The following is a 26,063-nucleotide window of genomic DNA, read 5'->3' as shown; positions in this document are numbered from 1 at the left end:
ATCTCAATCTTTTTGAAAATGTATGGGAAAAGCTGAAGGGGCAGGTGCGAGTAAGGTGACCTATTAACATGGCTCAGTTACACCAGTTCTGTCAGGAGGAATGAGCCCAAATTCCTGCCAACTATTGTGAGAAGCTTGTGGAACGATATCCAAAAGGTTTCACCCAAGTCATACAGTTTAAGGGCAATGGTACCAAATACTAATATAATGTATGTAAACTTTTGACTTTGTAGAAAGTAATAAAAATACCTTAAAACATTCTCTCTCCCATTATTCTGGCATTTGGCAAATATAAATAATTTTGGTTCGTATTTGACCTAAAACGGGAAAGGTTTATTCTGATTTTATGTAAGATAGTGAGAAAAACATGCAGATGTGTCTTTTTAGACTGTGTATGTAAACCTCTGGTTTCATCTGCACTAAAGTTATCCAATCTTCCCTTAGTACTAACCACTGAGCCACCTTGTAGGCATGTTGGGCACATATTGTTTTTACATTATTACCTTTATAATTTGATTTTTTTTTCTTCTAATTGAAGTTGTTCTTTTGTTCTCTTGTTAAATCAGCCCAAATGGACAGCCTATGCTACTCCCACCAGAACATGTGCAGGAGCTAAACATGAGGTCAACTGGAATGCTGAATGCTATACAGAGGTTCTTTGCTTCCCACATGATAGAGACCTATGGATGTGACTACTCTACAAGTGGGCTTACAGTAGACACCATACATTCAAAATTGAAGTCTTTTCTGGAGTTAAGAACGGCGGATGGGCCCAGGCATGATACCTACATAATATACTATAGTGGACACTCCCATGGCACTGGAGAATGGGCTTTAGCAGGTAGGTTTCAAGTAGACTGATTTTTTAATTTTTTTTTTAATGTATATTTATGAGCATTTAACCCTTTTGCAGACAGGACAATTTTTCACACACATGACAAATCTAAGTGATAAAATTACATTTATACTCCATTTGCCTAAAATTTGAACATGTAAAAGTGGCCTCATTGCAAAACTAGAAACATTGTGCTCATATTACGGTGTAGGATTTATCAATCAGTAATAATAAGCATCTGTCACGGAGGCAGCAAATGTCACAGGCTCAGACAGTGCTTTTATGCACAATGGCTTTTTTTCTTGTTACTTTAGTAATAATGAGAAAGGCCTCCATCTTTGACATTTGTCCATGAAGGTAATAGGGGTGATAACATGCAGAAAAGGTCCAATGTCATTTCTCCTGGTTCTCTGATCCAGGTATGATTTGAAAGCTAAAATATAATAGTTTCTAAGATATACCCTCAAAATTGTAGCCTGTCAGCAAGCATTAAGGTCCTTTTACATATCTCGTTGGCATTGAAAGAGTTTACAAGGTTTTCGGGGATCCACAAAATTAGGCTAAAATGAGTGAATGATATTACAAAAAGCATAATTACTTGGTTATTAAATGCATGGCCACACCAACACCCTGGTATTCCGCACCAATCTCTGGTTAATTCCCGGCAGTGATCGCTGGCCTCAGCGATGTATAACACAAGGCTGCTGAGGATGGTGGACCTGTAACTAGTTTGAGCATGTTATTATGGACACATCATTGTGGCTGTAAAGCTGAGTAAAACGTAGCTTTCATTTTTTTAACTTTTCTTCTCGTTGTGGAGATTTTAGCTTGTAAAGTTTAAGTTATAATTTATGATAAGCCTAAATGAATGTGAGCAGAGGTTCGTCTCTGGGGGCGTGTACTTCTTCACCTGCATGATGTTGACCAATAAATAGGAAGCAGCACACAGTGGAAAAAAGAACACTCCCCCACAAAAGCTTACAACAGACTTTTTTTAGTGTGTAAGGGGCAAGTCCTGTAATCCAATATCGTAAAACATAGATGAGGAGAGAAAAAGAAAATGCTGTACTACAACATGGAACAGAATTCCCAATCAAAAGGTGTGTATAGTTTTTTCACTGACCACTGCATAGGGTAGAACAGGACAAATCAGATGTAAGCAAGCTTACCGTCTCTCTTTATCAGTCCAATATAATGTCCATGTATGTTTTTACTGATCTTCATTTCGATGAAAAGCACTAAAGTGTTACAAGTCCATCTCAAAATCCAATCAATAAGGGCCATCTGAACAAATAGAGAAACACATGCAAGTCCAACAAGTTGAAAGTTAGAAATGGAAAACGGCTACCTAGTGGCCAACACTGATCAATTGCCCAAGACTATAGGGCTGTGTTTCAGTGTTTGCCACAAGGTGGCTGGATTTGCACTGTTTTTCTCTATTTGTTCAGTTGCTCGTTATTGATTAGATTTTGAGATTTCTCTCTATGTACTTCTATACGGTGGCGACTGAACAAAACTATACACTCCTTTTGTTTTCTAGTTCTGTCCCATGTTGTAGAACAGCATTTCCTTTTTATCTTCCTATTAGTGGCTTATATAATAACAGTCTGCCCTCCCTACAGACCTCACTGCAGAGCAGAATGTGACTACAAAGTGTCGGAAGCAGAGATCCGTTTGGTTACTAAAGGGGGCTTTACACGCTGCGACATCGCTAATGCGAACTCGTTGGGGTCACGGAATTGGTGACGCACATCCGGCCGCATTAGCGATGCCGTTGCGTGTGACACCGATGAGCGATTTTGCATCGTTGCAAAAACGTGCAAAATCGCTCATCGGTGACATGGGGGTCCATCCTCGAATATCGTTACTGCAGCAGTAACGAGGTTGTTCCTCGTTCCTGCGGCAGAACACATCGCTCCGTGTGACACCACAGGAACGAGGAAGCTCTCCTTACCTGCCTCCCGGCCACAATGCGGAAGGAAGGAGGTGGGCGGGATGTTACGCCCCGCTCATCTCCGCCCCTCCGCTTCTATTGGGCAGCCGCTCAGTGATGTCGCTGTGACGCCGCATGGACCGCCCCCTTAGAAAGGAGGCGGTTCGCCGGTCACAGCGACGTCGCCGGGCAGGTAAGTAGTGTGACGGGTCTGGGCGATGTTGTGCGGCACGGGCAGCGATTTGTCCGTGTCACGCAACAGATGCGGGCGGGTACCCACACTAGCTATATCGGGACCGATATCGCAGTGTGTAAAGCCCGCTTAACACTTCTTCAGCTTTCATCTCACGGCAGTCAGTGTAGGTGGAGAGGATGTACAACAGACCTGACAGCACTGTGAGGGAAGAGCTGCTAGAATTGTTTCTAACAAGACAAAACTCAGCTTTGTTGTACTGCCCATTGCAACCTCTGTAATGAGGAGAACAAATCATCCTGTGTGAGATATGTAATGACAGACAGACAGTCTTTTCTCCTCACTGCAGAGCTGTGTTGTTTAGAAATGCCAGAGCAGACATGAGGGCGATTTACTAACACTTTCTCCTCTTTCATTTCAAGATGTCACTGTGGGGGGAAGGAGCACCACAGCATAGTTGATGGTATTATGAGGGGTGGGAGGAAAAGCTGAGCAAACAACACTATGAGAGGAGAGCTGCAGATATGTTTATAATGAGGTAAAGCTCACATCTGCTGTACTACCTCTCCTCCACACTAACGTCTGTGAGATGAAAACTGAACAAGTGTTGGTAATTACACTTCTCTCTGCATGGCCCAAGTGAAAAATCTCTTGTAATGCCTCACTGGGATTATTATAATAGCCTAATTTTTACAAGCTCTCCACACCAGAAATAACAAACTTAAAAAAAACAACTACGTTATACTCAGCTCTGCAGTTACTATTCTATGGTGTTGCAGGTTTAAGATGATACACCTGTTGAAACATCCTCTTTTAGTAACCACTTAGGTAAAAAGGCATGTCTGCAACAATATAAGCAAAGCTCCTGGGAAGTATCAGAGCGACAGCAAGGGAGTGGCCGAGCATTTATTAAGTAATGTTGTTTTTTTTTATATTTTGATGAACACTTACATCGGGGTTTCCATGTAAATCCCAAAAACCGCAATTCAGACAAAACCCCCGATGGAACCACTCACTATAATGAGGCAGTCTGGTCTCTGTTCCATCGGTGTCCCATCGTTTGCATCTTTTTAGGGCTCTAGTGTGGACAACCACAGCTCTGTGCTCACCTAAAAAAAATAGATATCATCGAAACAGACATCGAACGGAGTCCAACATGTTTTTATCTGCTTTATTATAGTGAGTGGTTCCAATTGGGGTTTTGTGTGAATCACATTTTTGGGGGACTACACTGAAATCCTGACGTAAGTGCTTAGCGTAGAACACAAGAAATACTGAGCACACCTCCAGATGAATTTCTTGGTGGGTCTAGTTTAAAAATGGGGTCACTTGTGGGAGGTTTCTGCTGTTTAGGCACTTTAGGAGCCTGGCAATGATACATGGTGCCCGCATTCTATTTTAGCCAAATTTATGTTTCGAAATTCAAATAGTTCTTCTTCTGATTCGAGCTTAGCAGTTTGTCCAAACAGAGGTTTCTGACCACTCATGGGGTAACTGCGCGTTCAGGAGAAACTGGGTAACAAATTGTGGGGTCCATTTTTCTGTTCTATTACTTGTAAAAGTGAAGAAATAAGGGCTAAATCAACATTTTAGAGGCAAAATTATTATTTTTTCATTCAATTTTTCTTTAATTCCTGTGTAGTACTTGAAGTGTTAACAAAAAAAAATCCTGACCGTAGTTTTGAAGTATCTGAGGGCTGCCGTTTTTAAAATAGTATCACTTTTGGGGAGTTTCCAATATATAGGACCTCAAAGTCCTTTCATATCTAAAAAGTCCCTAAAAAAAACCAGTTTTGTAAATTTCTTAAATTTAAAATTGCTGCCTAACGTTTAATCCATTTACTATCCTAACAAAATAAAATTACGTATGTGAAATGTTATTTATTCATTATTTTGTACAGCAGGACTAACTGGTTTTAGGATATAAATATTAAAAGTTTGAAAATTGCAAAATTTTCACCAAAATTCCAATATTTTCACAATGTGCAATACAGGGTAATATTGTGGTACCGTGTTAGCCAGAAAAATCAATTGAAATACTATGTCCCAAGAATGACAAAAGTATTTTAGGAGTGATACCTTTTATAGGCTAACGAGAAAAATTATATTAGCAAGCTTTCAGAGCACAGAGAGAGCACTCTGTGCTTTGAAAGCTTGCTAATATAAATTTTCTGGTTAGCCTATAAAGGTATCACTCCTAAAATACTTTTGTCATTCTTGGGACATAGTATTTCAATTAATATTTTCACAAAAAATATCGCGCTAAATTTACGACTAAAAAAAAGTACAATGTGACAATAAAAATTCTCACAATCACTGGGATTTGTGAAGCGTTCCTGAGTTATTACCACTTAAAGTGACTGGTCAGATTTAAAAAATTTGGCCTTGTTGTTAAGGTCAAAATTGGCTCTGGCACGAAGGGGTTAAAGTTCATCTTGACTTGTTCCAGGGTATTGTATCAAGATTTTCTCAATCTGCCTTTTATCGTTTTGTTTTTGTTTTTTTTAAATAACCAGCAAACACATTGCTGTAATATTTTAGTGACCACAACACCTGATTCCCTTACTTCTATTGAATCATAGGGTTTTAAGCCTAAAATGGAATAACTGTAATTACTAGCAACTGTTTAAACAGGAATTACATCTGGTGCTGATAGCAAATAGGCTGCTGACTTATAACGTAAAGTTTAAAGGGCATCTGTCACCTCCCCTACTCCTAAATAGAGATAAGCAAACCTTTGGAGGTTCGGTTTACTGGCAGCAAATGAACCGAACCTCCACGAACTTGGCCCGATGAGGTTTGGAATCACTGACTGGTAGTTTGAGTCTCCGCCCACATACAGCCAGCAGATAACTTCTGGGGGAGGGTGGGTGGGTTTTTTTCACTTTTTTTTTGGTTACACACTATGTCTAATCACACTGTTGTTACACAGTGAGCCCCTTTCAAACATTGCAAGACGCTCAAATAGGGCTTATCACCAAGCATACCTGAGCACAGCGTTGCTCGCGTGAGTTATATTCGCACATAAAGCATTCGAACTCCGAACCCTAGCTCTGTTTTTTTAAGTTGGTGTTTGGTTCGAAAACCAAACCTTGGATCACTCATCTCTATTCCTAAACTGCACCCATGACTTTATAGTAGCCTTTTCCTACACTCTTTCTTGTTCCATATTGTTATTTATATATCTGGAAAATACAGATATAGGGTTACGCCATGATATTTAGGCAGGATTAGTCAAATGGATGTCGATTCCCCCAGAGTAGTCCAGGTCCCTGCAAATTTTGTGCATGCTTGCACTGTTCTGTCTCCCTGGACATGTACAGGGTGCCGATGAAGCTGTAGGCTGGGTTCATTACACATGACCATGAAGGCATGTGGGAGATTTGTGGGATATGATGGTGAGCTCGCACCTGTGCTGGATAACAATAACACTCATTGGGAGCATGCTTACAAGGTCCAAGACCGAACTAGTCTGGGTCAATCAACAAAATATCTGTATGTCACATGAAAGAGTTTGTTGTAATGCAGCAATGGGTATATAAAGTTGTGGTGGTGGTTTTGGAAGAGCTGACAGGTTACCATTAAAATCCTATGGCAATATTGCCCAATAAAAGTAGTCTATACGTTCTCAAACAGTCTTCTACCAAATAAACACAGTATTAACCTGGCCTGAAACTGCAATGAAACCTGACAATGTTAAATGAATGAATAGAACAGTAATATTCACATTGAATATTTGGAAGATTTCTTGGCTGGCTTTAGACGGAATCTTTCAGGTCCAGACTCCCTATGTATGTAAAATCAAAGCAGACTCTGGGCAGGACTCAGCACTGACCAGTCACACTATCTTTCACTGATGCCCACTGTTCAGTTGATTGTCATCCATGTCAGCACAACCACTGGTCAAGTTGGACATCAATCAACTGTACAGTGGGCATGAGTGCTCAGAGCTGGAAGGAAGCAGGGTGCAGAGTGATTATAACATTCTCCTTTCACTGATGACTGCGACAGACACATATTCTTGATCCCAATTATACACCGCTAATATGCTCTGCTTGTTCTTCCATTTAGAATCTGGATCCCAAAGGTACCCTTTAAGGTAAATCTTAAAAGTGTCACAGCCTGTGCAGTAATTCCTGTATTTTGTAATACATTTACAGGTGGGGAGACTTTACGCTTTGAGACGCTTTTGGAATGGTGGAGAGAGAAGAACAGCACCTACTGCTCCCGCCTTATCATTGTATTGGATACAGAAAGCTCACAACCTTGGGCGAAGGAGGTTCGAAAAGTCAATGATCAATTTATTGCCGTTCAAGGAGCAGAAATGGCAAAAGTTGTAGACCTTGAAGAGGCTGATCCCCCACAACTGGGTGATTTTACTAAAGAATGGGTGGAGTACAACTGTAACCCTGACCACAACATTAGCTGGTCGGAGAAGGGACGGACTGTTAAAGCATTATATGGGGTGTCCAAGCACTGGAGTGACTACACTCTGCATTTACCGACTGGCAATGATGTGACTAAGCACTGGATGATTTACTTTCCTCGTGTCACTTACCCGCTTGTCCACCTGGCTAACTGGTGCGGAGCACTCAATATTTTCTGGGTGTGTAAATCTTGCTTTAAGTGTTTAAAGAGATTAAAAATGAATTGGTTTCTACCAGCAGTGCTTGACACAGGCCAAGGCTTCAAACTGGTCAGGTCCTAACTACCCTCCAGAATACAATAATGTATTATTGTTATAAATATATTTACATATATGTAAATACATCTATTTAGATATACAAGTCCATATGGAGAGATATTTTTTCACCTTTGCTGTTTCAGCAGTGCACTGCTTTGTTAAATCTGTCTATACAGATCCATGTATCTACTCAATGCAGATTTTTTACAAACTGAACCTTTGTTTCTGAGATATGTGTGTATTGTATATCCGTGTGAGTGCGTTTTCAGACATGTACACAGTGTACATTGTGGCTGCATGGGCTCAGGTTTTATTTTATCAAATGCTCGGAATGATACTGAAAGGTGTTGACCTGTATCTGTTGTGTTGTACCGCAGATTGAAGACAATTTCTATTGAATGTGGATCCATTTAGATTGTATGTTCAACCTTGATCTGTATATAGAAAAATATCTATTCCACATAACAAAGCATTCAGTCTCCATTCTACCAGGTTCTTTACTCGTAGTCTGCAGTTATTCCTAAGACTTGGGGTCCTTGAGTTAGATCTTGGGGAAAATTTATTAAGATAAAAGAACCAGATTTATTGCACAATTTGAGCCCCAAAAAATGTATCTCATGCCTCTAATTTATGTGTTTACATACTTTTTGCACCTTGTCCCACAAAGCACTTTTGCTTTGTAAAAAGTGACTGTGTAGAACAATGGCAGTCTATGTACCAAATGATCTATTACACTTTATCCTGTGCTCATATTAGTATGCAGTCTGCCTGTCTAAACGGGTTATCGAACAACCACAGACCGGCCCACATGTAGTTTAATGCCACCGGTCGGCTGATGTAAACCCAGCGATCTAGCCCAGTGACTTGTAGAATACACCCAAATCTAGTATCCTACTGCAGATATGTTACGGTTTTCCATCTGCCCCCTCTTTGTAAAATATAACATTTATTCAGATTGTTTAAAACTCTTCCTGTAGTCATTTTTGTGACGCACAAAAGGAAGAAACAGTTACAGCCAATGAATGACTGAAAAGTTTTTTTTATTAAATGGAAAAATAGCATTTTGTCTTATATTTATTGTATCGGTTTAGTAAATGGAAATGAATGGTATTGAACGGTCTTACATACATGTATACATGGTACTGCTAACTTTCATTTTTTTACGTGAAAAGTATTTTCATGATGAATTTTGCCATTGAATACATACTTGCACTATGTTGTCATCGGATACAGGCATAATCTATTTTAATTAATTTAATTATTGGGGTTGTCATGTACACAGCATATATCGTATCTCCTATCCATAAGAGAAGTGATATTTGTGTGATCTGTAATGTATAAGACTACCACCTGACACGATTTCAAAACTCCCAAAGTCCCTTGTGTGAAAAAAGTAGTACTGAGCATGTGCGACCATAGCTCCATTCACAGTCTAGTTGTACCACATGCTCACAATAACTTTTTTTTATACAGTGAAATTTTGGCCCCCATTCTTTTTGGTTTGGTGTGGGTTTTGGTATCTTGACCCTTGGAGATCTTGCATCCACTATGTCACCAACCATAAAGTAGCGGTTAAGAGAGACAAAGAGCAGCTCTTCAGTGCATTCACACGGTCAGCTCAAAAGCAGCCCAGGACCATTCTACATTAATACATGACCTGCCTAGTAACACATGATACATGATTAGTATTATTTATGCAGTATAGCACTAGGTATATTCCTATAATTATATTTTCTAACCTCAGCCCAGAGAAGGGAGTGTTTATTCTGCTGTTTATTCCGTATTGGAGATTGTGGACTTTTTGCAAATTCAATTTTCTGCTAAACCTATTGAGGCTCACGTATAAGAAGCTTGTGATTGAATATTGGAATGTGCCATAGCTAAGCCTTAAAAGTGGTTTGATACCTCTTTTTAACAATGCCCCCCAAAAAAGCTTTAAAATTAATGGCCATCTTGTAACTGATACTTTATCTCTGAAGGGGGCTTAGGGGCTGGCTGCCTGCTGTCTATGGATTGAGCTCAATAATAACACAGTATGCAGTAGGTTTTTCAAGTTCCCTTTCATGGATGCAGGTAGTTAGAATCCTATTTTTCACTCTGCTTAAGCAATGAAACTGAATGACTTGGGTTTCCTTTCACATGCTAAAACTGGTGAAAGGGCCTCTTTTCAGCATGTTTTCCCATTTTAAACTAAAGCCATTACCTTTAACTTCTCTTGTACTGCAGTCCAGCAAACTGCATATAAGACCCCACTCATCCCTACATATCTAAAAAAATACCTTTTATAGTTCTCCTGTACTGTATGCTAATTGTTGATGGTCATTGTTGGTCTTGCCCAGGGCCTCCTCAATCCCGCAATTATGTACTCCTACCTTGATTTATGGGAATGACGTCTTACATTTTCCACTCAGCACTGCAGATCTTGCAGCTGCGCAGGCCATATTAGGGGCAGAGTAAAGTCCTGTAATGCTCAAGTGCCAGGGGTAGCAGAATAAAGTGCCCCTGTGAGATTTATACCTCTGTGTGGATGACATAGGACGCATCATCCCTATTAATCAAACCAAGTGAATGGGAGTGTGGGAAAAGAGAAGGCACCGAGCAAAGATGAGAAATACCCATTAGACTGGGCCATTCCAATTAGCATACGGCTCAGGAGAATAATAAAATTGTATTGTTTGGATATCTAGGGTGAGTTGGGGGCTTATATACAGATTGCTGGATGGCAATTGAGAGAGATAAAGGTAGTGTCTTTAGTTTATATTGGGAAACCTGCCACATCATGGAACATGGTTTTTATTTTTTTAATGTCTCTTCTGCATTGCAGAGATATAAGCTTGTAAACGTGAGATTCCAAAGGGGGCATAATCAGAGATTCATCTCTGGGTCTGTTTACCTTTTCCACAGCATGATGCTGGCCAATCATAAGCAGGAGGTGTCATAGAGGGGGAAAAAAGAAAGAGATAAGATCAGACTCTGTTTTGTGTGATGTGGCCAGTTTAATAGTAAACTGGTGACAAGTCATAACTTAAGTATCACCCCAGTGTTTTCTTTTCACGTCACTATCCATTTGATATTAGTAGTGTATGTACAATGCATAATTAAAATTCTTATGCTGTTTTTTGCAATGCTACAGTACTCTTCTGTTTAATGTGACCTCAGCTGTGACTAGCCAGCTCATTACAGTTTTCTGAGTGACTAGAATTTAGTTTCTCAATGTAAGTATATGAGACCCCGAAAGAGGCTCTCATAAACTTACATTAACAGAGGGTCCACATTGTAAGCCAGCCACTCGGAGCTACAGTCACATGATGCAGCAGAGAACCAGAGCAGCGCTGGAAGCTGCAGAAGATAGCAACCAGGAAGTACTTTAATGCATGTACAGTGGAACCTTGGTTTACGAGAACACTCCGTTCAGAGTGTGCTTGTAAACCAAGTTACTCATCTAGCAAAGCAAGATTTCCCATAGGAAATCATTGGAATGCAGACAATTCGTCCCACAACTTGTTCAATGTCCCATCCTAGTCCCCTATTCTGCCATTCCACACACGCACAAACACACACAAACACAGATTATGCTCACCTTACCTTCCGTCCCTCGCCGGCCTCTTGGTTCTTGTAGTCCTTAAGTACAGGATGTATATCTGGAAACCATCGCGACCAAGACCGGCCTTCCGCTGCCAGAGCGCTGACGTCAAAGGCATGAGCCGCTTGCCTCTGATTGGCCAGCGCACTGCTTTTGAGTAGCGGCTGACAGCGGAAATTCCTCCATCATCGCGATGGTTACCCGATACACCCCCTGTAGCGGCGAACTACAAGAACCAGGATGCCGGCGAGGGAACAGAAGGTAAGGTGAGCATAATATGTGTGTTTGTGCATGTTGTGATTGTGCGGACTGCAAGAGCGGGTCAGAGCGCAGTGAAAGTACGGAACCGGAAGTGTGTGCGGTGAGTATTTGCTCGTACAGGAAAGCTTGCTCGTAAACTGAGTTACAAATTTACAGCAAGCTTTACTCATATAGCGAAATACACGCACACCAAGTTACTCGTAAACCAAGGTTCCACTGTACTGTGTATACATTACATAGCTAATGGATAGTGAAATTTTAAGGAATGGGACATTAACAGTAAATTAATAATTTTAGAGTTCTGGACCTGGTTAAAGTAAAAACCACTGGCACAGATTTACTATTCAAACAGAACCAAAAGACTTACACATTTTTAATGGTTTTATTAAATGTTTATTAACTTTGCCATTGTCCAACTAGGGGGGAGTCATTTAAAAGGAAATGGTAGGGACATAATATGAAACACCTCCTTTTTTGTACCAAAATTTCTGACTTAGGCTATGTGCGCACGTTGTGCAATTTCATTGTGTTTACGCTGCGTATTGCACTGCAACGTAAATGCATGCCTCCTGCGTCCCCAGCACAATCTATGAAGATTGTGCATAATCCATCCGCCTGTTGCGTTTGAGAGCACAGCGATTTGCATACTGAAATTTTGATCCAAATTGCTGCGCTCAAAAAAGTAACATGTCACTTATTTGGTGCGCTATGGATGCTGCTCCCACTCGGTCTATGGAAGAGGCAGCATCCCGAGCGCATGAAATCTGCATCTATTCGGCTGAAACACTGCATCCATTACTCAGTGTTTCTGCAGCGATTTGAAGCGCACATGCACTGCCAAATCGCTGCAGATTTTTCAGCATGGACACTACGCAACGTGCGCACATAGCCTTAGTGGGTGAAGTCAACCAGAAAATGAAAATATGACTAAAGTACAAACAATAAACTAAATATATAATCTAGCCAATGCGATAACTTTGACCCATATATTCCAACTCTTATTTGATTAAATTTAAGGCCATAGTGATATATCTGCCACAAGTGTGTTCATTGCTGGATCATTCACTTTAAGGCTAGGCGCAGACTACTGTATTTTTGGCTTGAGTGCTATCCCACCAAACATCGCATCGCACTTGGACAAATGTTATTCTTTAGGGCCCTGCACAGACCCGTTGAAAAAATCACTGCGTGCATGAGTTGCCTACGTAAATCGGATCAAGCTCAGTCATGCAAGTCGATGCTTCCATGGAAAAAAAATTGAAACTGCACTCTCTTAAGAGTGGGATTAGCATGATTGATCTGATTTCCTTGGGTGAGAAAAAAAATAGTCGTCTGCAGCAAGCCTAGAAGGAATGTCACCTCCAAAAATTCAATTTACTTGCAGAAATTGTGGCTATCTGCAGGTAAATATTTTTTTTAAATCCTGTCTGGCATGCAAACTGGAGCTGCAGCTACAGGGAGAAAAGAAAGTCATATCCTCCATGCAGCCACTCACTTACAGTGATGGGGTGATTCAAAGTGCGCTTACAGTCACCGCTCGCTATAGTGTGATGAATCTGCGGCACGTATGTGGTTTTGGAGGTGACCACTTACCTTTAACACTAGAACTACTGGACTCGTGACACCTATATAGAAATACATGGTGCAAAGTAGTCAAAATGACTACCTCTGTAATTCTAGTGTTAAAGGTACTCTACCGGCATGACTGTTCAAACCAAGTGCATCATGGCGGGTCTAAACTTTTATGTATAACCACTTATATATAGTGATTTTGCTACATTTTCAAGTACACAGAAGTGTGAGAAATGTAATATAGGTCATATTGCATAATTTTCCTCCTTAGTAGATATGTTGACTGGCTGAGGTGTTTTCTCAAACAAAAGAAATCTAAATGATTCTCCATTTGTACGCTTGTCCTGTTTGTGTTACACGTTACTAGTAAAAGCATTTCTGTGAGTGTTTTACGTTAAGAATTACTTTGAGTAATCCCTGTGCTGATGCCAGATGAGAGCTTGAAATGCACCAGAATGATCTCAGGAAACTCAGTATTGGAATATACAGATTTTCTTGGCTTACTTTTTGTATACCTTATTTACACCATATTTGTATCAAATCTATGCAATGAACTGAAATGTTTTAAAATGTAATTGTAAATGCAATTTCTTTTCTATTACTCCAGTGTAAGTAACACATTGGTGGCTGCTTTTTTGTTTGCAGATTTTTATATACATACATAACCTCATGTTGATATACATTTAATTTGGATTAAACTATTCAATTATTTGATTTAAAAAAAAAACAAAAAAAAGCCTTGTCTGCACATCTGTGAATAAATTGTTCTTTAAAAATAGTTTGTTTTACTTTTTAGATTTTATTTTTGAATTCGTACATTCTATTTCAAAAGTTGTTCCCTCCTATGGACTTACTGTAACAGTAGGAGCTGTGCCCAATGTGATCATCATAAGAGCTCGGATTAAAGGGAATCTGTCAGCAGATTTTCTTCTATGTAATCTGACAGCAGCATGAGGTGGGGACAGTGGCCCTAATTCCAGAGATGTTTTACTTAGTTTCCTGGGTGCAGCAGTTTTCTTTGATGCAGAGATCAGTTGTCAAGCTATGTACAGTATAACCCCACCCAAACCATAGCTTCCTATGTACATTGTATAGTGAGAGAGAGCTGCTATTCAGTGTTAGGGGTATGGCTAGACTGCCAGACACAAGGCCAGTTGTCCTGTAGACACAATCTCCTGAGGATAAAATACTGATTGTATTGAAATAGCAAACCATAGCCCAAACAGTAACACATCCCTCTAATCAGGTTCTCTGCTCCTACATTATGGTGCTCTAAAATTAAATATAAAAAAACTGGTGACAGAGTTCCTTTAAGTGATATAGCAACAGTCAGGGCCTGATAATATACCATGTACACCAAGCAGGAGTAATAGAAGGTCAGGGAGCAGTTTGTACTGCCAACCACTGTAAACTTCTATTATTACTCTTTGGTGTATATGGCATCTTATCTGTTAGGGGGTTTGCAAGACACCACAGGACTGTCTGTCACCTGTGACAGTACCCCCCTTCTATGCGTGATCTTCAGACACTGAGGTCGAGGCTTATGCGGATGGGCAGCATGAAATGAATGAACCAGCCTTGTGGTATTCACTTCCGATGCTGGGACCCACATCCTCTCCTCCGGTCCGTATCCCCTCCGGTGCACCAAATATTGAAGGGAATGACATAGAAAACGAGAATCAATAATCTTAGCTATTTGAAACTAAATTGACATCAATCATTATAGGAAGTGGCGGAAAGGGAGATGGTTCCAAAGGTACCACATACTTCTTGAACAGAGACCTATGGAACACATTGCGGATCCTAAGAGCCTGAGGTAACTCTAGATGAAACGCTACTGGATTCATATTGGCGATTACCTTTTAGGAACCATTAAGTCTAGGTCCCAGCTTCCAGGAAGGAACCTTCAACTTAATATTCCTGGTAGACAAGCACACAGTCATTCACACTTAGGTCTGGACCTGGCAAGTGGTTTTTGCCAGCCATACGTTAACATACAGAAGACAATGATAAGGCAAAACATTCCTCAGGAAGTCCCAAAGCCCTTCTACCACTAAAGGTACCAAATTGCGGATGAAAACCATATGCACCAAAGAAAGGTGATTTGCCAGTAGACTCCTGATAACGATTATTTATAGCAAATTTGGCCAACGGTAAGATGCCCTATCCTCCTGGTTCTCAGAAACAAAACACCTGATGTAAGGTTCCAAATTTGGCTTTGTGCACTCAGTCTGACCATTTGACTAGAGGTGGAAGACAGAAGAAAAAGACAACTACACCCCCAGTCCAGCACAAACCGTTTTCCAAAACTTGGAAACCAAGTGGGTTTCCCAATGTGAGACCACATTGTATGAAATCCCGTGAAGCTTCACAATCTCATTGAACACCTCAGCTATAGTCTTGGCATTCGGAAGTGCCGGTAACGCGATGAAATGTACCATCTTACTGAACCTATCCTTAACCACGAAGACCACACTTTTACCTGCAGATAAAGATAGATCAGTAATGAAATTCATGGATAAATGCGTCCAAGGTCTACTAGGGATAGCCAACAGCAGGAGAGAACCAGATGGCCGAGTCTGTGTAACCTTGAAACGTGCACATATACTAAAAGTAGATAGTCATCCACATTCTGATGCAACCCTGACCACCAACAATGACGAGAAAGGTGGTCCGAGGTTGCTTTATTACCTGGATGACCCGCAAGTACAGTATTGTGATGTTCTCCAATTATTTTACAACACAAATTAGGTGGCACAAACAACCTCCCCGAAGGGCAAGAGGTCAGTGCGTCCTCCTGAGCCTTCAACACTTCCTCCTGCAGGTCTGAGAACAAGGTCGAGATGACCACCCCCTCCTACAAAATGGGGGCAGGGTTCACATGATCACTACCACCAGGGCAGCTTCGGGATAAAGCATCTGCCTTGACATTTTTAACCCCTGGACGGTAAGTGACAGTAAAATTAAACCTAGTAAAAAAAACAAAGACCATCTAGCCTGCCTAGGATTGAGACATTTGACAGACTTGAGGTATGATAGGTTTTTATGGTCTGTGATTACAGTAATGGGATGGTCTGCCCACTCCAAACAATGATGGCATTTCTCAAAAGGCAACTTAATCTCCAAAAGTTCTCTATTGCCAATATCATAGTTTCTCTCGGCCGAAGACAATTTCTTGAAAAGAAAGCGCCTGGACGCCAATTACCAGGAGACGAAACCTGTGACAATACACCCCAACCCCCACCTAAGACGCATCAACCTCCACAATTAAGGGCTGTGAAACCTCAGGCTAGACGAGTATAGGTGCTGTGGAAAAATATCTCTTTGAATAGAGAAAAGCTTTCTGGGAGAAGTCCGACCATTTAAAGAAATCTGACCCTTTTTTTGTCATGTAAGAGAGTTTTCAGAATTAGAGAATAATTCGGAATACGTTTCTGGTAAAAGTTGGTAAACCCTATAAAGCGCTGCAATGCTTTCAGATTTTCTGGAGGATCGCAGTCAAGTACTGCACAGACCTTCTCTGGATCCATTTGAAATACAAAGACGAGAACAGGTACCCCAAATATTACACCTCGTAGACAGCGAAAACAAACTTCTCCAGTTTGGCATACAGTTTATTTTTTAAAATCTCTAATACCTGTTTTACATGTACCTGATGTGTCTCCATATCGGGTGAGTAGATCAAACTATCGTCCAAACCACCACAAACCTGCCCACCAAGTGGTGAAGGATATTCACAAATTGTTGGAAAACGGCAGAGGCATTAGTGAGCCCAAATGGCAAATGTTTCAGAATATCCTTCAGGTGTATTGAAAGCAGTTTTCCATTCATCCCCTTCTCTGATTCTAACCCGGTTGTAAGCACTCTTTCAGTCCAACTTGGAGAATTATTTAGCTCCCACAATCTGGTTGAATAAATCCGGTATCAGAGGAAGAGGATATGGGTTTTGGACGGTAATCTGATTCAATTTTCAAAAAGCCAAACAAGCCGTTTTTCCGATGGGAAGGCAAATCCTGATACCCCCTCTCTGAAAATACTTCTTCAAAACCCAGTAAAAATGCAGATAAGGTCTCCCTAGAGACTACAGAGAGGGAAGTGTTTAAGCTATCAAAACCATAATTTCCCCACTTCAAAATCTCTCTGGATTGCCAATCCTCTACAGGATTGTTTCACCAACCAGGGTAGACCTAATACAATAGAAGTGGGAAGGGCCCACCAGGAGATAGTAGGAAATCACTTCAAATATCATATATAATCTGTAATAGGCATTATTGAGCAAGCGGGACTGAGTCAATGGCATAAATGGAGATGGGATTAGCCAACATTTTGCAGGTAAGCCCATGGGTTTTTACAAACCGAGCATCCACCAAAAACCTCCAATTTTTGGGCGGACAGGAACCTTCATTTTCAGGTTCCTGTCCACCCATAAATTGGAGGGGTTTTTTTTTAACCCAAAGTGAGGCATTCGAGTAGGCCCAACAATAAAAGGTCGCCTTGGCATTGGCTGTTGGCCTGACATAAAAATGGTCATTTTTATCAGCTAAGTATCTCATTTTTTTACGTGTTTTCTATAGCAGTCTATATTTTTACAGTTGAAACAAGAAGTTTACATACTCTATCTAAAATGAAACATATGCATGTTTTTCTCACTATCTGACATGAATTCAGAATAAACCTTTCCCATTTTAGGTCAATTAAAGAAGCAAAATTATTTATATTTGCCAAATGCCAGAATAATGAGACAGAGAGAGAGAGAGAGAGAATGTTGTCAGCATTTTTATTAATTTCTGCAAAGTCAAAAGTTTATATACATTACATTAGTATTTGGTACCATTGTCTTTAAACTGTATGACTTGGGTCAAACGTTTTGGATAATCTGTCTTTTTTTTTTACTATGTTTCATGCTCAGTATTCACCTGTTCACATTAGGAAATGTGGAAGTGCCATCAGTCTTTTTCGTAGATTATAAAAACATATAGTTATATTAAATAAATTAAAACAGTGTTATAAAAGTTTGTGGCAACACAACAACTGAAGAAAAAGGCACACGTAACGTGGTAATGACAGAAAAAAATGACAAAATACTACTATACAGAGATTATATACAAGTAATACTGCTATAGGGTATCATACAGTTAGGTCCAGAAATATTTGGACAGTGACACAATTTTCGCGAGTTGGGCTCTGCATGCCACCACATTGGATTTGAAATGAAACCTCTACAACAGAATTCAAGTGCAGATTGTAACGTTTAATTTGAAGGTTTGAACAAAAATATCTGATAGAATTTGTAGGAATTGTACACATTTCTTTACAAACACTCCACATTTTAGGAGGTCAAAAGTAATTGGACAAATAAACCAAACCCAAGCAAAATATTTTTATTTTCAATATTTTGTTGCGAATCCTTTGGAGGCAATCACTGCCTTAAGTCTGGAACCCATGGATATCACCAAACGCTGGGTTTCCTCCTTCTTAATGCTTTGTCAGGCCTTTACAGCCGCAGCCTTCAGGTCTTGCTTGTTTGTGGGTCTTTCCGTCTTAAGTCTGGATTTGAGCAAGTGAAATGCATGCTCAATTGGGTTAAGATCTGGTGATTGACTTGGCCATTGCAGAATGTTCCACTTTTTTGCACTCATGAACTCCTGGGTAGCTTTAGCTGTATGCTTGGGGTCATTGTCCATCTGTACTATGAAGCGCCGTCCGATCAACTTTGCGGCATTTGGCTGAATCTGGGCTGAAAGTATATCCCGGTACACTTCAGAATTCATCCGGCTACTCTTGTCTGCTGTTATGTCATCAATAAACACAAGTGACCCAGTGCCATTGAAAGCCATGCATGCCCATGCCATCACATTGCCTCCACCATGTTTTACAGAGGATGTGGTGTGCCTTGGATCATGTGCCGTTCCCTTTCTTCTCCAAACTTTTTTCTTCCCATCATTCTGGTACAGGTTGATCTTTGTCTCATCTGTCCATAGAATACTTTTCCAGAACTGAGCTGGCTTCATGAGGTGTTTTTCAGCAAATTTAACTCTGGCCTGTCTATTTTTGGAATTGATGAATGGTTTGCATCTAGATGTGAACCCTTTGTATTTACTTTCATGGAGTCTTCTCTTTACTGTTGACTTAGAGACAGATACACCTACTTCACTGAGAGTGTTCTGGACTTCAGTTGATGTTGTGAACGGGTTCTTCTTCACCAAAGAAAGTATGCGGCGATCATCCACCACTGTTGTCATCCGTGGACGCCCAGGCCTTTTTGAGTTCCCAAGCTCACCAGTCAATTCCTTTTTTCTCAGAATGTACCCGACTGTTGATTTTGCTACTCCAAGCATGTCTGCTATCTCTCTGATGGATTTTTTCTTTTTTTTCAGCCCCAGGATGTTCTGCTTCACCTCAATTGAGAGTTCCTTAGACCGCATGTTGTCTGGTCACAGCAACAGCTTCCAAATGCAAAACCTCACACCTGTAATCAACCCCAGACCTTTTAACTATTTCATTGATTACAGGTTAACGAGGGAGACGCCTTCAGAGTTAATTGCAGCCCTTAGAGTCCCTTGTCCAATTACTTTTGGTCCCTTGAAAAAGAGGAGGCTATGCTTTACAGAGCTATGATTCCTAAACCCTTTCTCCGATTTGGATGTGAAAACTCTCATATTGCAGCTGGGAGTGTGCACTTTCAGCCCATATTATATATATAATTGTATTTCTGAACATGTTTTTGTAAACAGCTAAAATAACAAAACTTGTGTCACTGTCCAAATATTTCTGGCCCTGACTGTACATGCACCGAATAACTTTTCTTTTAAATACAATAGAAGAAAACAATAGAAAACTTAATTACTGACATACTGTGTGCATATTTTAATTATATATATATATATATATATATATATATATATATATATATATATGTATGTATATATTAACAGTAGTATAGATACAAATTAAGCTGGTATGTGCAGAGAGGGTGTATATGTACCATATATGTGATAGTATTAATGAAAATATAGCTAGAAGATATTTGTAGTAAAAAATATATATACAGTGCCTACAAGTAGTATTCAACCCCCTGCAGATTTAGCAGGTTTACACATTCGGAATTAACTTGGCATTGTGACATTTGGACTGTAGATCAGCCTGGAAGTGTGAAATGCACTGCAGCAAAAAAGAATGTTATTTCTTTTTTTATTTTTTTTTAAATTGTGAAAAGTTTATTCAGAGGGTCATTTATTATTCAACCCCTCAAACCACAAGAATTCTGTTTGGTTATCCTAAAGTATTAAGAAGTATTTCAGGCACAAAGAACAATGAGCTTCACATGTTTGGATTAATTATCTCTTTTTCCAGCCTTTTCTGACTAATTAAGACCCTCCCCAAACTTGTGAACAGCACTCAGACTTGGTCAACATGGGAAAGACAAAGGAGCATTCCAAGGCCATCAGAGACAAGATCGTGGAGGGTCACAAGGCTGGCAAGGGGTACAAAACCCTTTCCAAGGAGTTGGGCCTACCTGTCTCCACTGTTGGGAGCATCATCCGGAAGTGGAAGGCTTATGGAACTACAGTTAGCCTTCCACGGCCTGGACAGCCTTTGAAAGTTTCCACCCGTGCCAAGGCCAGGCTTGTCCGAAGAGTCAAGGCTAACCCAAGGACAACAAGAAAGGAGCTCCGGGAAGATCTCATGGCAGTGGGGACATTGGTTTCAGTCAATGCTATAAGTAACGTACTCCACCGCAATAGTCTCCGTTCCAGACGAGCGCGTAAGGTACCTTTACTTTCAAAGCGTCATGTCAAGGCTCGTCTACAGTTTGCTCATGATCACTTGGAGGACTCTGAGACAGACTGGTTCAAGGTTCTCTGGTCTGATGAGATCAAGATCGAGATCTTTGGTGCCAACCACACACGTGACATTTGGAGACTGGATGGAACTGCATACGACCACAAGAATACCATCCCTACAGTCAAGCATGGTGGTGGCAGCATCATGCTGTGGGGCTGTTTCTCAGCCAACGGGCCTGGCCATCTGGTCCGCATCCATGGGAAGATGGATAGCATGGCCTACCTGGAGATTTTGGCCAAGAACCTGCGCTCCTCCGTCAAGGATCTTAGGATGAGTCGTCATTTCATCTTCCAACAAGACAACGACCCAAAGCACACAGCCAAGAAAACCAAGGCCTGGTTCAAGAGGGAAAAAATCAAGGTGTTGCAGTGGCCTAGTCAGTCTCCTGACCTTAACCCAATTGAAAACTTATGGAAGGAGCTCAAGATTAAAGTCCACATGAGACACCCAAAGAACCTAGATAACTTGGAGAAGATCTGCATGGAGGAGTGGGCCAAGATAACTCCAGAGACCTGTGCCGGCCTGATCAGGTCTTATAAAAGACGATTATTAGCTGTAATTGCAAACAAGGGTTATTCCTCAAAATATTAAACCGAGGGGTTGAATAATAATTGACCCACACTTTTATGTTGAAAATTTATTAAAATTTAACTGAGCAACATAACTTGTTGGTTTGTAAGATTTATGCATCTGTTAATAAATCCTGCTCTTGTTTGAAGTTTGCAGGCTCTAACTTATTTGCATCTTATCAAACCTACTAAATCTGCAGGGGGGTTGAATACTACTTGTAGGCACTGTAGAATTAGTAAATTATACCAAGTGGTTCATGTTAGAGGAACTACCAGAGCAATTAATTCATCAGTGCTTTACAATTATTATTATTTTATTATTTATTATTTTCAGTAGTACGTATTCAATACTGTATACAGGCAAAAAATAAATGTCGATACTTACATGGAGACTGTCACCTACGTGTGCTGGGTCCAGACCCCAACGCACTTTTCAGTGAGCCTTCGTCGGGGGGCGGATATGTACTACTGACAAAGTGGATTTAAAAATAATCAAAAAGTCCCATATGAAGAAAAATGGCATAATTGAAAACATTAAATCTTCCCTCAAAAATAAAGCCTAAATGTCAGCGAGAAAATTGGAAAATTACAACTTTCAGAATATGATGATTCAAAAGCAAATTATTATTTTTGTTTTGGAAAAAAGTGTTTTTAGTGTACAGAGGTAGCAAAACATAAAAAAAAATCTGTCATTATTGTAATCATACTGACTCAAACAATAAAATTGTCTTATACAGTAACTTGCATGGTGAATTTCAGTTTATATTTGTTTATTCTCTCTATTCAAAAATTGGATTAGAAAACAATCAAAGGTGATATTTATCATAAAATTGTAACTCTAACAATTTTAACTCATCCTGCAAATATTACGCTGTCATATATCTCTGTAACTAGAAAAATAAAAATGTTAAAGTCCTCAAAATATGGTGGTGCGAAAAGAAAATATTTTTTGAACAATGCTTTTAACATGTAAAAGTAGTAAAAGTAAAAGTAGTAAAACATAAGACATTCTTCGAGTGAATATAATTACTGTTATCAGATTAATAACAGTAATTATATTCACTCGAAGAATACAGTAGCCTTATCTCTTATACTAAATAGTGAACAGCTTAAAATAAAATACAAGTAAACAATTCCTAAACTGCTATTCCAAAAATCAGAATAAGGGTCACTTCACATAAATCTTGTGCAATATGCTGATCGCTTATCTGTCTAAATCTCCGAAAAGAAGGTTTCAGGCAAACCCACTGACAACTATTCACTATAATGGGGCAGACGTCACATTTAAAGGGAACCAACCACCAGGATCTGCACATATGGTCTAAAGTAAAGGCAGTGCCATTCTGGTGCTAGGATGAATAAAATCATACCTTCATTTTTCAGATTGTCTGTTTCATTAAAGTAAAATGATTTATGAAACGTCCCCAGAAATTAATGCAGCAGTTGATTGGCATGTGTAGCAGGGCTGGGACTATGTGGGTCAGGTCTTCCTTTATTATCCCTACCCTGTGTGGTTTCATGGCCTCTATATAAATAGATTTCCCCGTTGCCGCCAATATAGTTATGGCTGGCGTGGTGCGCATTATACATTTGCAGTATTTCAGTTACTTCAATAAAATGTCGCCGGAGTCAACACCTGCACATAGCGCTATCTCCGGCACCATCTTAATGAAGATGCTGCCCTCTGACTTGTGACGTGTCAGATGCTTATTTCGAGAGCGGCGCATGCGGTTTAACACTGCGGTTACAAGACAAGAGGCGACCCAAACCCCCAACAGCAGCTCACCGCTCATTATGGTGATTTCCATAATGCCACCACTTTTCCTTCTTCGTGCTGCAATATCAATGTTGAGGAGTGTAGAGACATGCCTGCCAAATAAATGACTGGCCTCTAAGGTATATGGGCTCCTTTATTCTTCCTATTTTGCATTGCAATCCAGCTTGCCAAATGGAAACACATTTACAAACTGCACTCTATAAATAAGGCTGTAGGGCCTGATTCATAAAAGCTTTCATGCTAGAATTCTGGTGTGAAAAGTTTGAAAAGGTTCAAAATGTAGGCAGAACTCAGAGTTCCACCTAAATTTGAGGTGAGGACGGGACGCCACAGATCATCTAATTCATGACGAGCTATGGCGTTCCCTACTTCAGAAATCTCACTCCAGCGTAGTGCACACCACCTGAACAACGCTGGTCTTGATGGATCTAAATATTGTGTTTCAGAAACATAGCTTTGAGTTAAGGAATGACATCGTAAAGAGGTAAGTTTGCATTTCATGATCTTAATACTTTTTATGTACTGATTTACTGATTAGCTGCTATTCAGCTTACTTCACTGAATTGATAATGTTACATTTATTCATCAGACCAAAGTATTTGGTTCCAAAATGTCCGTCTTCAAGGCACTTACATGTGTAGAAGAGGAGCTGCTTTTTTTAAAGAAACCCATTTTAAAATATTCCTAAAACTGTACTTTTTTAAAAAAAGATATTTTTGAGATGGAAAAGAGTGGAAAATTTTTAATTGATTTTGACATACTAGAAAAATGGATCCAGCACATTGATGGAAAAGGTCCCTTTATTCTTGTGGGCAAAATATCTCTGAGTGTCTAAATGAGGCTTTATTCAACTTTTTGGCGGTTCTTCCACAATATTTTTTTAAATAGGAATTAGAATTATGTTTCTGCTGATCTCTAAGGCCTTGTTCACACAGAGTTTGGATGTAGTTCTTGCATCCATTTTTCTTGTCATTTGTTTTTACTTGTCTTTTTTGCATGCTCTTTAAATAGACGTTTGTCTTCAATCCATGGCCTTAAAAGAAAAAGCAGAAATAATTAGCGCAAAATCAGTTATACAGAATATACAAATGTTTACATGAATAACCAGCATACTAATTGTCACCTATTGCTAGATTTAATGGGATTATTTGAAACTATGTTATTTTTTCTATGGGCCTAAAAACTTACAGACAGGTACTAACTACGCGCCTGTTCTGCCCAGCAGAGATCAGAGTGGTCACAGACTGCAGTTGTCAGCTATTTTGAGGCTTCTGCTGACATCACTTTAACAGAGCAGCTGATTCCTCCACTCTACTACTCTTTTGAAGGGGCGTTACTTCCGATGTCATGCTGATTAACAGCCGGATTCCCACTAACTAACTGCAGAGAGCTGGCTGTCAATCAGTATAGCATCGGCAGTCATGCCCTGTGGACATTGCAGCCCAGAAGAGGAAGAGCTTCTCTAATGACATGAGGTCAAATGAAGCTGCAGAGTCTATGACTGTTCTTACCCGGCACTAGGCACTAGAAAAAGCAGGCAGCAAGCAACTACATGCCTGTAGTTCTTAGCTCCATCAGAAAAACAAATAGTCCCGGATAACTCCTTTAAATGTGGCTTAAAGACTTCTGTTGTTTTGAAAATGTTATCTCACATGCATAAAGCTGGTGTCACACATAACGACGACGACAACGACGTCGCTGCTACGTCACCATTTTCTGTGACGTTGCAGCGACGTCCCGTCGCTGTCGCTGTGTGTGACATCCAGCAACGACCTGGCCCCTGCTGTGAGGTCGCCGGTCGTTGCTGAATGTCCAGCTTCATTTTTTGGTCGTCACTCTCCCGCTGTGACACACACATCGCTGTGTGTGACAGCGAGAGAGCGACGAAATGAAGCGATCAGGAGCCGGCACTGGCAGCTGCAGTAAGCTGTAACCAGCGTAAACATCGGGTAACCAAGGGAAGACCTTTCCCTGGTTACCCGATGTTTACGCTGGTTACCAGCCTCCGCTCTTGCTGCCAGTGCCGGCTCCTGCACTGTGACATGTGGCTGCAGTACGCATCGGGTAATTAACCCGATGTGTGCTGCAGGAGAGCAAGGAGCCAGCGCTAAGCGCGGCTCCCTGCTCTCTGAACTGTGACATGTAGCTGCAGCACACATCGGGTTAATTAACCCGATGTGTGCTGCAGGAGAGCAAGGAGTCAGCGCTAAGCGTGGCTCCCTGCTCTCTGAACTGTGACATGTAGCTGCAGCACACATCGGGTTAATTAACCCGATGTGTGCTGCAGGAGAGCAAGGAGCCAGCGCTAAACGCGGCTCCCTGCTCTCTGAACATGTAGCACAGCGACCTTATGATCGCTGCTTCTGCTGTGTTTGACAGCTAAGCAGCGATCATAACAGCGACTTACAAGGTCGCTGTTACGTCACCGAAAATGGTGATGTAACAGCGACGTCGTTGTCGCTGTCGTTTAGTGTGACACCAGCTTAACTTGCCACAAGGTAATCCCAGAGACTCTAATAGATGTCAGTGAGAAATGTTCTGTTGAGTGGCACATAGAGACCTCAGAGGAGATCCCATTTTTATGTGTTCAATTTAAAGGACTATTATTGAATGTTCTCAGTGAGAGGAACAAAATTATAATCTTGTGATACCTTTTAATGGCTAACTAAAATAAAATAAAGTGATGGTTACAAAGCAAGCTTTCAAGACATCTCAGGTCTCTTCATCAGGCATGGTATGACAAAATATCTGAAGAAACACAAATATATGCACAAACAGAGCAGAGGGATGGCATAATAAAAGATATTTAAA

At 40.4% G+C, this 26,063-nt stretch overlaps 1 protein-coding gene across 1 annotated transcript in view; it reads left to right on the top strand.

Annotated features, from left to right (window-relative positions):
* TMEM168 (transmembrane protein 168) overlaps positions 1-13,839 on the top strand; it is a 38,548-nt gene extending 24,709 nt beyond the window's left edge. The window contains exons 4-5 of the mRNA XM_075345011.1: positions 567-841; positions 7,122-13,839. Of these exons, the coding sequence (XP_075201126.1) occupies positions 567-841; positions 7,122-7,669 (823 nt within the window). The 3' untranslated portion in view covers positions 7,670-13,839. The remainder of the gene's footprint in view (positions 1-566; positions 842-7,121) is intronic.
* The last annotated feature ends 12,224 nt before the right edge of the window (positions 13,840-26,063 follow it).

Source organism: Anomaloglossus baeobatrachus, chromosome 4 (assembly GCF_048569485.1).
Source record: "Anomaloglossus baeobatrachus isolate aAnoBae1 chromosome 4, aAnoBae1.hap1, whole genome shotgun sequence".
Taxonomy (NCBI): Eukaryota; Metazoa; Chordata; class Amphibia; order Anura; family Aromobatidae; genus Anomaloglossus; species Anomaloglossus baeobatrachus.
Note: the sequence above shows the minus strand (reverse complement) of the source record. Positions and strands in the feature narration are given on the sequence as shown.